At 43.0% G+C, this 13282-nt stretch overlaps 1 protein-coding gene across 1 annotated transcript in view; it reads right to left on the bottom strand.

The window, feature by feature from the left end:
* The window catches only part of SEC16B (SEC16 homolog B, endoplasmic reticulum export factor), a 53075-nt gene that overhangs the window by 27268 nt on the left and 12525 nt on the right, over positions 1–13282 (bottom strand). The window contains exons 2-8 of the mRNA XM_037506418.2: positions 8574–8927; positions 7214–7326; positions 4417–4537; positions 3567–3672; positions 1836–1980; positions 1038–1189; positions 588–649 (exon numbers count right to left, since the gene is read on the bottom strand). Coding sequence (XP_037362315.1) covers positions 588–649; positions 1038–1189; positions 1836–1980; positions 3567–3672; positions 4417–4537; positions 7214–7326; positions 8574–8869 — 995 coding nt within the window. The 5' untranslated portion in view covers positions 8870–8927. The remainder of the gene's footprint in view (positions 1–587; positions 650–1037; positions 1190–1835; positions 1981–3566; positions 3673–4416; positions 4538–7213; positions 7327–8573; positions 8928–13282) is intronic.

The raw sequence follows: 13282 nt of genomic DNA, 5'->3' as shown, positions 1-13282 counted from the left end.
CAGTCCACCGGGCACCTCTAGCCAGTAGGATGCCTGGGTCTGGAATCCAGGTCCTCAGACACCAGCCAAGACCCTCTCTACAACAGGGGGCGCCCTGGATATTTCTCAGAAACATGACCAGGAATTTAAAAGCAGTTCTAGCTCAAGCCTGCAGAGGGCAGACTTGCACATTGCCCATATCTCAGAAGCCGGCCATAATCTCTGCCTCTCCAGAAAAAGGCAATTTTTCCCCCCTACTATGATCCACTTGTCCATGATTTCCCAGGCTGTGCTCCAACTTTTCCCTACTATCTATTAGGTACACAGAACTCTAAAACCTCCTATCATGTTGCTTCTGTGAACCAGAAGTGATTTCAGATTTTTAAACCTTTTAAGTTAATTTTTCTTTTGCCCTTCAACGATCAAATTCTTGTCAAAATGACTCAGGCCACATCTGATTCTGTCTTGTAGCACAGAGAATTCTACTTAAATGGGGATAGAAATTTTCTTTCAAGGCAGCCAAGAACAAATCCCCAGATTGCTGATCTGGGCAGAAAGATTCTCTAGGTTTCAAAAGACTTTACTCGGCAACTCTTATGGTAATTTACCTGATTAAGGGTCCTGAGAAGGCCCTCATTTCTTCTTGTTCCTCAGAGTCATTAAGAATAACCTGAAATGAAAACACAGATTTGGTCTTCTAGACTATTCAAACCAATGCCCCTTTCAGCCAAGTCCAATATCAGAAACCAGAGCCAGGTCCTGGAATATGGCACAGTGCCTCATAGAGAAGGCAGAAGGACAAAAGTGAGTTCTCCAATACTGAAAATAACCCAATAAAATCTCAGGGGAAAAGTGACTTTGGCCACTCTTTTCAAAACAGAGCTCCCCCACCCCTGCCTCCTACCTAAGCCCTGCCTTCCTGCATACACACACCAATCACCACAGGTGCACACCACACCTGAGGATGCCCAGTCTCAGGCAAAAGGAAAGCAGAAGAAGTATGTTAAGAGGAGTTGGGAAACAGCGGGCTGCATTCAGGAACACAGGATCTTGTTTACCTCCATGCTGTGCAGTTCAACAAGGGCTGTTTGTCCATCTCTGGGAGAGCTGGGACCCACACGTACTAGCTGACCACCTGGGCCAAAACTCACAGGCACATGAGGGATGTAGAACTTCATGGGTGTCTTGGGACCTCCTGTGGAGACATCCTCTGACCAACACACACAGATGGGCACTGTTAGCATTACTGCCATACCCTTCCTTACTTTAGAAATATGCCACAGACACATTTCTGTACAAATTCTACCGGGGACCAAGATAAGACTCTGAGTGAGCTACCTGATTAGAAGATGACCCCCTCCAAGTCAGATTTAGGCCTCTGAGAGTATGTCACAATTTCATGCAAGAATTTGAGGGTTTGGTCCAATGATAATGTACCAGGCCCAGTTCTCAGTGGGAGATCTTTTGTAGCCCCAGAACTCACACAAGTCTTACATCCAAACACAATTATGCTGTGTGTCTGTCTTTGCTTTACTGGCCTTTTACTCCAGTATCCACTTTTTACCTGTTGTTGAGAGCATCTCTGAAGTCTAAATCTCTAATCTCTAAATCTCTCAGAGCCTGATGATAGCTGGAGGCAGTGTTCCCTTCAAAGAATCACCTATGATGCAATTTCCATTGCAAGAGAAAAGATGGAGCCAATGCTGGCTTTTTGTCCAGGGGAGCTACATAGGAAAATGGGGTAGATAACAATCCAAGTTTGGAAATATTGGGAAAGGGTGACTTCCCAAGAGACTTGCCACTCAACCCACATCGCATCAGACTCAAGCAATTCCTTTGACAATTTCAGTACTCACCAGCCTGAATTGGACTCCAAGCTGTTGAAGTCATGGGCCCAGGTGGCTCTGTGGCATCTGCCATGTACTGACTAAGCTCATAACTGCTGGAGCTGAGACCAGACTCCTGCTGCTGAAGGAGGTTGGACTCCCTGGTCATCGATAGCTACAAGTTAAACAGCATGTAAACACTTGGAAAGAAGCAGAAGCAGCTTCAGAGAATTGTTCCTCCCAAATGTTCCTTCCGTGCAAAAAACTCCAAACTTTCAAATAATTAAGTGAATATAGGTACAATGATAGGAAAAGAAGAGCCCAAAATCAAGTAAGTGGATCGTGAAAATGTGGTGTAGAAACACAATGGAATACTACTCAGCAATCAAAAAGATGAACTCATGCCATCTGGAGCCTACAGAGATTATGCTAAGTGAAATAAGTCAGAATGAGAAAGACAAACACTGAATCGTATCACTTATATGTGGAATATAGAGAAACCAAACAAAGACTTAGATGATGACAAACTCAAAAGCTAACCCTTGAAAGCTAACTATAGAACTGAGGCATCCAGCAGGGGAGGAAGAAGGAAGGAGTAAGAAGTAAGGAAGGAGCACAATGGACTATGGTGGTAGACAATGGCTGCTTTGAAGGTGGGTGCACTATGGTAACTACACCTGAAAGGGGGATCCTACATTTTCAAAATACAAACCACAGTGTAAACCAACATGACCTCAATTTAAAAACAAAAGGGAAAAGAACAGATAACTCAATTGACACGTATTTGCTGAAGAATGCATTATGACCTCATGGAAAAAGGGCAGACCCTGGGGTCAGGGGCCTTGAATTCAAATCCCAACTTTCTCATTTCCTAGCTTCTGTGACTTTGGACAGAGACATGGGTAATTTGGGCTCCTCACCCTCATCTGTAATATGGATCTCATATCTGCCCTACAGAGTAAGCGCTTACTCGTGCATTCATTCACCAACTCATGAACACCTACTGAGCTCCAGGCACTATGAGCTATAGACACTGGCACAAGACATTCACAGACTTACATGCTGGAAAAATGCAAAGAAAACAATGATGCCAAAGCTCTTTGTACATAGTCAAGTGTTCTACATGTGCATCGCGGCTGTTATCGTTATTAGTTAACAGAGCCCTTCTCTGTTAAGCATTAGGTATACAGAAGCAACTATACACCTAAAAAAAAAAAAGTCTAATCAGGGAAACAGAATTAATACAAGACTGTCAAAAATTAAGAGCTGGTGTCTAGAGGATCTTTACAACTTTTCCATAAAGCTAAAATAAAATGTTTGCTTAAAGTAATTTAAGAGTTCCCATGTTGTGGCCCAGCTTGTATACACAGTAAAATTTTAAGAGATGGATGAGTACAGAAAGGTTTCAAGGTCTGCTTTTCAGACCTGAATTAAAAGATTCTAGCAAATTCTCACTTCTTGGATAAACCAAATTGCTAGTCCCTGGGACACTGGTGGCAGCCTCTTTCCCTTTCCCACTTTGAAGTCACTCATGTGGCATTTCCTTGATTCAGCCAGTTTGGCAAAAATGCAGAAGAGTCAGATCAGGGCCCCAGACCTGCATGTCTGAAACAGGAGGGCAGGGAAAGAAGGAGGTACTGAAGCCCTGCCCGGAGGAAGGGGATCCTTCAGATAACTGGAGACCCCACCTCCACAGGCTGTGCCTCCACTGCTGACAGTGTCAGCTCTCACAGGCCACCAGCCCTGGTCACATCAGATTACCTTCTTTTGGGCCCCAGTTTTCAGATTCTCAGGAAACAGGTCCCCAGGCTTCTCCTGTCCAGAGTGAGAAGCAGGACTGTCTTTATAAGGGTTCCGACTCTTAGATCTGTAGCAAAATGACAGCAGGGAGTGAGAGGGGGGCCCCAGGGAAACAAGGCTGCCTGCACTGAGCTGGAGGCTGTTCTGCTTCAAATCATGGTTAGCTATCAGGTCAACCGTGTGCCATGAAGAAAAGCATTGTCCTCCATTGGCCACCTCAGACAATCAAAACCAGCAAAATAGGGGCTCCTGGATCCTCTAGTGCAGTTACCAGAAGTGCCCTGGACCCTGCAGAGAAGGGCCTGTAGCCAGACATTCTGGAATGGCCTAAATTAGAACACTTGAATTGATGAGTTCCAGGGTACAGGCGCCAAGCCTCAGGGCGCCAGGACTGATGCTTGCACAAAAGTCTCTTCTCTATTCTGCCTGATTCCAGAGGATTCTATACTCTGGGTACAGGGGTGAGCTGAGGAGACTCATCCCAGCCCCCAGCAAGAACCAATCATGAGGACTTTTGCAAGGCCACATCTGTTCTGAGGCCCACATAGAAGTTAGGTCTTCTCCTAGGATGGACCTCATAGGACTCAGTCTAGCCAGATTTGAGCACTGCCTCTCAGAGTTAAGAATCTGTCCACCCAATGCTCTGTTAACACCAGGCGCAGGTCATCCTGGGCTACTCCCACATCCCTGTGGCCAGAACAAAGGCAAAAGGGCTTCCAAAATGTGGGACCAGCACCAGATGCCATAATTTGCTTAACAAAGTTTGAGTTGGGCTGAAGCACATTAAACCAGCCTCCCCTCTCACACTTACTGGGGCTGGGTTTCACTGTTTGTTCCAGAAGGACTGCTCTGTTTTTCATGATGCTGGTCACTTAGGTACTTTTGGTCTCGATAAGCTTCGTGCCAGGTATAAGGACTCCCTTGCCTTGGCACTGCACCCTCAGAGAAAACAAAATAAAGACAGATCACTTCCTGTTCCCAAAAGCTCAGTAAGACACTAGCAAACTGTAAAGCAGAATTACTGGAATTTGGTAGGTATATATTTACTGAGCTGAATAAAATCGATGGGTGAGAGTTAATAATGTAAGTCTGGGGCCTCCCTGTTGGCACAGGTGGTTGAGTGCCACACTGTGAAACTGTCCGCAGCCTCTGCAGCATGGGTTCGATCCTGACCGGCGGGCGAGAATCCCACATGACGAAGCAGACCTCTCCTGTCTCGCCCACTGCTCCCCTCAGCAGTGTATTTCTTCAGTCTGCCTGTTCTGTTCCCTGCTTTGTCTCTGGTGAATCCTCTCACCCTCCTGCGCATCTGGCCTGTACCCCGGTACTTGTATAAAAATAAATAAATCTTTAAAGAAAAATAATGTAAGTCTGTAAGATGTCCCTAAGTCTTCTATGAACCAACAAGAATGTACTTGGTGGGGATTGAAACAGCTGTACATGGTGGGGAGTGTGTGTGTATGCTTTCATGTGAGTGCATATTTTCTCAACACTAAAACTGATCTCTCTTTGCTAGCTGGTCAGGAGTTCCTGCAAACACACACCTAAAGCCTTATGATTGGTGTAGGGCATAAACTCCTGTTGGCATCTATCTGCCACCCTCAGGCTGATTGGTGGTCAGACTCATATTACAGCCCAGCCATGCATTTGACTGCATTGTGAAGAACTGGCTTGACCGCAATTTGGTAGAGACTATAATCTTGTCTATAATCCACAAAAATGAAACTAGACCACTACTTCTCACCATGCACAAAAATCAACTCAAAATGGATAAGAGAACTGGACATAAGACCTGAAACCATAAAATATATAGAAGAAAACATAGGTAAAACACTACAAGACGTACATCGCAATAACATCTTTAAAGACTCATCACCCAAAGCAAAAAAAGTCAAGAAAAAGATAAACACCTGGGATTACATCAAACTGAAAACCTTCTGCAAAGCAAAAGAGACATTAACCAAAACAGAGAGACACTTCACTGATTGGGAAAAAATCCTTGCACTCCAATCAGCTGATAAAGGACTGATCACAAAGATATACAAAGAACTCACACGACTCAACAAAAACAAAATAAACAATCCAGTCAAGAAAGGGCAGAAGAAGTTAAAAGACATTTCTCCAAAGAGGAAATGCAAATGGCCAACAGGCATATGAAAAAATGTTCAACATCCCTTATAATCAGGGAAATGCAAATCAAAACCACACTGAGATACCACCTTACACCAGTGAGAATGGCACATAAAAAAAACAAGCAACAACAAATGTTGGCGAGGATGTGGTGAAAAAGGAACTCTCCTACATTGCTGGTGGGAGTGCAAACTGATCCAACAACTATGGAAAGCTGTCTGGAGGTTCCTCAGTCTACTAAAAATGGAGCTAGCATAAGACCCAGCAATTCCACTCCTAGGGATCTACCCAAAGGACACAAAAACATTGATTCAAAAGAACACCTGTACCCCCATGTTTATTGGAGCACTATTTACAATAGGTAAAACCTGGAAACAACCCAAATGCCCACAAACAGATGACTGGATCAAGAAGATGTGGCATATACGCACAATGGAATAGTATTCAGCAATCAAAAAAGATAAACTCATGCCATTTGCAGCACTGTGGATGGAGCTAGAAGGAATTATGCTCGGTGAAATAAGCCAGAAGGAAAAAAGAAAAATATCGGATGGTTTCCCTTACAGCAGGAATATAGGGGAACCAAATAAGACATCAGTGTAAAAAAATAATAACAATACAAAACATGACAAAGCAAAAACAGACAATTATAAACCAGAGACATACTGCAGGGGAGGAGAAGGGTGAGGGATCAGAGGGAGGGAGGGAGGAGCACAGGGGACTGAGGTGATGGTGCACGGGTGCATTGGGGAAGGAAATTCTATGGGGACTACACCTGAGGGGGATGGGGGAAGCAAATATTGTTTTAAAATGAACAATGAGGGCCTCCCCTGGTGGTGCAGCGGTTGCGCACTGGGCTGTGAAGCTGCCCACAGCCTCTGCAGTGCCAGTTTGATCCCCAGCCACCGGTGAGGGTCCCACATGGCGCACAGACCTCTCCTGTTGCACCCACTGCTCCCCTCAGCAGTGTATTTCGTCACCCTGCCTGTTCTGTTCCCCGCTCTGGCTCTCACCCTTTCGTGCCTTTGACTGTACCCAGTGCTTGTATAAATAAATAAATAAATAAATAAATCTTAAAAAAAAAAAGAAAAACTTTAAAAAAAATAAAAAAGAACAATGATGTAAAAAATAAAAATAATTAATAAAAAATTTTAAATTAAAAAATTAAAAATAATAATGTGGATGAGGTTTGAACGATCCATTATACTATTCACATACTGATAGTTTCAGGAGCGTTTTCTATACATACAAAAAAAAAATGACTTCATTCTGTCTCCTGAGGACTTCTAGCAGCAGTGTCTTTACTTTGGCCTCAGCTGGCCAAGAAGAAAGCAGATGGGAGTGGGGGCTTTGCCTCAGCTGAGCAGGATGCCCCAGTGAGACTCTGTAGATGGCTCCTTGGTCTTTCACCTCTGCCCTATCAGGCCAGCTGTACACACCCACCATCCCCCAAAGGCTGCTTGGAAATTATTGCATACCTCTTTCATCCTGTAGCTGCTGTGGGTGTCCGTGATAGTAATAACCTCTGTAAGCATAGTCTTTCCTTAGGGTTGAAGAGTAATAGCTCTGATATGGATCCTCAATGCCTGGCCTAAAATATCACAAAGACAGTCATTCAAGGAGTATGATAGAGAGAGAAACTAGCGGGGGAGGGGACTCAACACATGAACCAAATTGACAGCAAAAGAATTATGACCCCTGTCTAGAATCTGCTTAAGCACAACAGTTAATTATAGATCCTATAAGCAGAAATTCCTGAATCAGAGCAGAAGTAGGACCTTTGCAATAAGAACAAGGCTGGAATTTTTACAGCAAAGCCATAACCATGTATCTCATTCTCCTTTTCATGATCCCTCTTATTCCTCAGATCTATACATCCAACAAAACATCACATTATCTTAGAAAACCTCTTCCTGAGTATTGTGTAAGTACTCAACATGCCATTGTCATTCCTGTGCATATTACAGATGGAAATAGGATGAAAGACTGAACTTGGACTGTCTTAAATGTGATTGTTCTACTGCTCTGTCCCTAACAAAACTTCCTTTGGAAATTCAATAATATAGGAAGGTTGCAGAAATGAATATCCTGACAATTCTTTAATAATTCACAGGGGCAAAGTTCTTTACAATAATTGTCATTATTTCAACTCTAAATCTTTAGGCAGGTAGATATTCCACCACCTTGAAAGGATAAAGCAGAACATAGGTGGATTCCAACATCCCATAAGAAATCAAATCCGATATCAATCAGAACTCAGGAGCAAGAATTCCAGATTCTCCTAGAAATAACTCATTGACACCTCACCATCTTAGATCTGATCTGGAAGCTTTTATTTGCTTCCTCTGAAGTAGATTTTGGTTTTACAATTCTATTCAGTCATTCAACGTACTTTTATATATATATATATATTTTTATGCCTATCACACTCTAAGTACTGTCCTAGGTACTGGGGATTTTCTTGGTGCTGGTAGGCAATGAGGAACTTTTCATAGGGATCCCTGGGAAGAGTTTTCTCTGCATATGTTGCTTTTGTGATCCCAGGACAAGACAGTCCCAGCTGCTATCCTGAATTTCACCATTCTTCCTGCCCTCTCCTCTGCCCCACACACTCAAGCACATTGTGATAGTTCCTTTGAGAGACTCCACTAAGAGACAAGAGTAGGGAAATACTATATTTCAGTCACCCAAATCCAATTTGAGAATGAAAAGTATTTAGCTTAGTCAATGTAGTAAGATAGAGAAGAAAAAAGAAGGAGAACTAAAAGGAAAGGGTAGGAGGAAACCAACAATCTTTTCAGATGCATGTACGGTCTTTTCCAAGCTCTAAAACTTTACCTTGCATACAACTGACCAGGATAACCACCTTCATAATAACCAAACCCAGACACAGACGGAGGCCATTCCCCAGATCTCAATGCATAATGAGGCTGTTGGTGATCTGCCCGAGGGTCCTGCTGGGGCTGTGAGCTCCCACGGGTGTCTTGAAATTGATGGAACCTCTCTTCAGTGTGCCAAGATTGAGGAGCAGGCCGGCGGTAGCCATCTTTCTGAAGGTCACGGTCTGGACCCTTAGATGGTGTCGTGGGCCTCCCATGTGGCTGAGAAGGCTGCTGGGGAACCCACAGTTCCATCCTTGACCCTCTGAATTTCTCTTGTGTTTTGAATCAGTTGGGTAATTATTTTATCTTCCTGTAGACAAAACAAAAAGGAAAAAAAATAATATCATTTTAGGCTTATGCACGATGGTTAATTAGGCTTTATGAAAAAAAGCACCCGTGATCCGTGCTATCTTCTATCTAAAACAAACCACATGGGCACTGATCTAAAGATATCTGGGAAAAATTGCAAGCAGATACAGTAATAGGCTAGACAATTATATTGATGTTGCCTTAAAAAATTTAAAAGTATATTTGGAGCAATAGATGTGGGAGGCAAATGAGACAGAGAACAGGAATAGCCGAAGCTCCAAACTCTATCAAAGTATTCCAATTAAATAAATGCTGGCTCATTTGTTCCACCAGCAAACATTTGTTCAATGCACTCTGGGAGCTCTTTGCTGGGATAGGGACAGCGTGGATCCTAGAGCTACACCAGAGTACAAAGCCCAACTCTGACATTTTCTCGCTCTTCATTGTTTCAAACTTCAATTTCCTTACCCATAACATGGGAACTAGTGACCAGCTGCAGTGTTATTGTCAGAGTTAAACACAATGTGTGCTAACACACTGAAGATGTTTAGTAATATTCTGTAAAATTTTGGTAGTGTGAGTGACTGAAGACACTTCCTAAAGCACAAGAGTGTTAAATTGACCTTAAGAAACATCTTTTCTGAATCCTTAGTTAATCCTTAAGTTAACCACTTAGAAAAATGTGGCCCCATGACACGGCTGTACCTATCCCTGTCTCAGCCATCTTCCTGGCTACAGATTTTAGAACCAGGAAGTCTCCCCAGAAGCTAACCAGTTCCCCCACTCATTCTTTTTTTTTTTTCAAGATTTATTTATTTTTATACAAGAGCTGGGGTACAGGCAAGAGGAGTGGGAGGGTGAGAGGATTCACCAGAGACAGAGTGGGGAACAGAACAGGCAGACTGATGAAATACACTGCTGAGGGGAGCAGTGGGCATGACAGGAGAGGTCTGCTGCGCCATGTGGGTATCTCCCCAGCCAGCCGGGAATCGAAACTGCACTGCAGAGGCTGCAGAGAGCTTCACAGTGCTGTACTCAACCCGCTGCACCAACAAGGAGGTCCCTGCACTCATTCTTTATAATAGGAAATAGCTCCAGAGGGCAGATTGCGTTACAAGTTTCTCCGCCCAGAGACGCAACTGCCTCCAGTAACCTCCAAAGGGAAAACACAGACCTTCACCCCCTACTCCCCACTCCTGATCTTGCATCAGGAATGTACATTAGCTCAATCAGACCCCACGTTTTTTCTCCCTTGGGAACTATTTCAAGTAGCAAGACTCTGAGCAAACCAGTTAACTTGCTCCCACTCCTAAAACCTCCTGCCTAATATAAAAATTCATATCAGAACAAAAGGTCAAAGGGTGTATGTTGAAATCAAGATGTCTGTCTGCTGAAATGACATGGAGCTAGGGTCCGCAACTATGAGCCAAGAGCTGTAAGCAGAACATACCAGAAGAGCAGAGTGCAGGATGCCTTCCACCTCAAAATCAGTCGTGGCTCAGGAGAACTAGCACCTTCCTTCCCCTATCAGCCCACCTCTTTGAAAAAGCCACATGTAATACAAACCTTTCCCAGCAAACGCCAGGAAAAACCAATGTCCCAGATACAGTGAAAGTTTATGTGGACTTTTTCCAGAAAGCCATGGAACGCAATACCATTTGGGCACAAGTAAGTTCAACAAGAACAAAGCCTCTTTATCTTTGTCCTCAGATATTTTCACTAGATAGCCCTTCTCCAACGGCCAATATGCAGTGTCCAAATCTCTTTGCCAGTGTCCAAATCATTTTGTTGCCAAGAGATACTAAGTCCAGTAGGTTATAATAAGAACACCAGACAGAAAACACCTCAATGTGAGAGCATTATATCTACTAAGATTCTCAATGTGAAAGCATTATATCTGCTACAACAAATCACACTCGCATGTTCACATAAATGACACTACCTGGCACCTTTAGGGTCAACATTGTCTTTCCTGAACTGACAGTCCAGTTCGCACAGCTGAAAGAAACACAAGAGAGCCAGCATTCCCACACACCTGCTTTGATGCCTTTCCACCTTCCTCCAGCGCAGCTTCAGGAACCTGGCCTAAGAGTCCTGCTCTCCTTTTAGGGACTGTCAAAGTCCAGGTGCCACATCTACCTAGACTTGTCTCCAATCTGCAGCCTGTCAGTTACCTTTGCAACTGCCCAGCCTCCCTGAGCTGAATCACTAGGGCAAAGTCCAGGCCAGAGGCCTCAGGCTGGGACAGACCTGACCGGTGTATTTGTCCAGAGCCCTGTTAGAAGCTGGTGCTTCTGTTTGCCTAGCCCTGGGCTGAGTCAGGTTTATTCACATGAAAAAGCATCCAAACTCCCACAGCAAACAAGGAAGAGAGACACCAGAGAGAGGAAGTCCAGAAAGCCCCAAGGCAGCCTAGCCCAGGGAGAAGGGCACCACTTAGGCATGTTGGCATGTGTCCCCACCACTGGCCGGTTCTATGACTTAACCCCTCTGGCTCAGTTTCTTCTTTCTGAAAGAGGAATAAAATACCTAGTATTTTAAATGTTTCGAAAGTGGCACATGGTCAATAAATATGTTCTTTGAAGAAGGATTATTTTTCCATTCAAAAGACACGAGCTGATTCCACTGGCAGAGGCAGGGAGCTCACCGGTGAGTGGTAAGTACTTGGTCTGTCTGCTTTGGGTTTTTCCCATTCGTTTTTCTCACCATTGGATTCTATTTGTGCTCTCTAGATGGGAGCGAAATTTTAAAAACCCAATCTTGAACTGAAGGCCCTGAAAAGCTTCCTATTACAAGAAAATAATTTCTCATGTTCATGACCACTTTTGAATGAACATTTTAAAATTCAACAAGTCATCATGTTAAACATCATCAGCTCACACAATGTCCATGTTAGTTATATCATAATAAAGTTGGGGGAAAATAGATAAATTTCAGAATTGGGTCTTTAAAAGCCCACACCATTTATTCTTTCTTTAACAAACACTTACTGAGTCCCTATTGTGTACTGGGATTTGACACATAAATCCTGGCCTTTACATAACTTAGAGCAAATTAACCTCTCAAATTGTCAGTAGACCAGGGAGGCCACTATAGCTGGTCTTAGGCTCAGACAGGATAAAATGTGCCTAAACTAGAAGACTTTTTTTTATTTTAATAAACTCTTAAGATCTGACAGCAAAACTGAGGCAACCAAGGGGGAGGGCAGTGGCTGGGGTTAGGGGAGAGAGGGATCCCAGTGGAACACCATGGAAGATTGTTGGGACACGGGTGGTGGGCTGGATATGAATGGATACATTTGTGGAAGTTTGACCATATAACCCCTGGAACACATGCAAAATGTAAACCTATTTTATCTCAATAAACATAATTGGGGAGGAAAAAGACTTTTATTTGTATTTGTTATTGAAGTAATAGTGCATTATATGTTTTAGGTGTGCATCATTATTAGTGATTATTAACTACATCATTAACTAAATCACATTAAGTTCACCACCATAATTCCAGTTCCATCCTTCACCAAACAATTGACTCTTTTTTTACCCTTTTTGTCCAAACTCCAAACATTTTCCTTTTGGTAACCACTAGTTTGCTCTTACTAAACTGCAAGATTTTCTGTGACATCCTAAACTGACTCCTAGGATCTTTACTGAATGTAGAATTCTCTGGCTCATGCTTAATGGTTTCTTACCTCCTGATGGGCTGTGAAGTTTGGCTCACAGACAAGTTCAGCCCTCCTGGGAAGAGGTATTGGAAAAGGACACACACACTGACAACAGGATTCAGACACAGCTGATTAGGACACAGGCTCAGATATCAATTATGTGTTCCAGTATAGCACAATACCATTCCTAAGTGTCTGATATAATTCTTTTGATTTATAATAAGATGTTAATTAATTAATTTTGCTGAGCTGACAAGAGCTGTTTCGGGAATTGCGTGAGCCATGGGTAATCTGAAATCTATCATGGTGGGAAAATTTATACCATAGAAATTGGCAATTGCTACAAAGCAAGGTTGTTCTTGTGTTCAGAGAGGTAATTTACCAGAATACTGATTACAAGCCCAAAGTCCTAGCTCCTAATTCAGTGTTCTCTCAAGTACAGAATCATTATTCTGTTACTAGCTTTAGTGCACATCTCTGATTTAAACATCTAGCCCAGTTATTCCAAATACTCCTTTTGTGACATCCCAAAGCACCTCTAATTATCTCAAGAATTATTATGAAACTCTTCAAACACTCACCAACCAAAATTAATTTTAATTAGCTTTAATTATTTGATGTAGACATATGGCATGTAACAGTTATATGGGTCATGGAATGAAATAGATTGTAATGGGATCTCACCACTCCAA

This window comes from Talpa occidentalis, unplaced genomic scaffold (genome assembly GCF_014898055.3).
Source record: "Talpa occidentalis isolate TD23 unplaced genomic scaffold, MPIMG_talOcc4v2.1 talOcc4.12, whole genome shotgun sequence".
Taxonomy (NCBI): domain Eukaryota; kingdom Metazoa; phylum Chordata; class Mammalia; order Eulipotyphla; family Talpidae; genus Talpa; species Talpa occidentalis.
The sequence above is the reverse complement of the archived record's forward strand: the minus strand, read 5'-3'. Positions and strand labels throughout refer to the sequence as shown.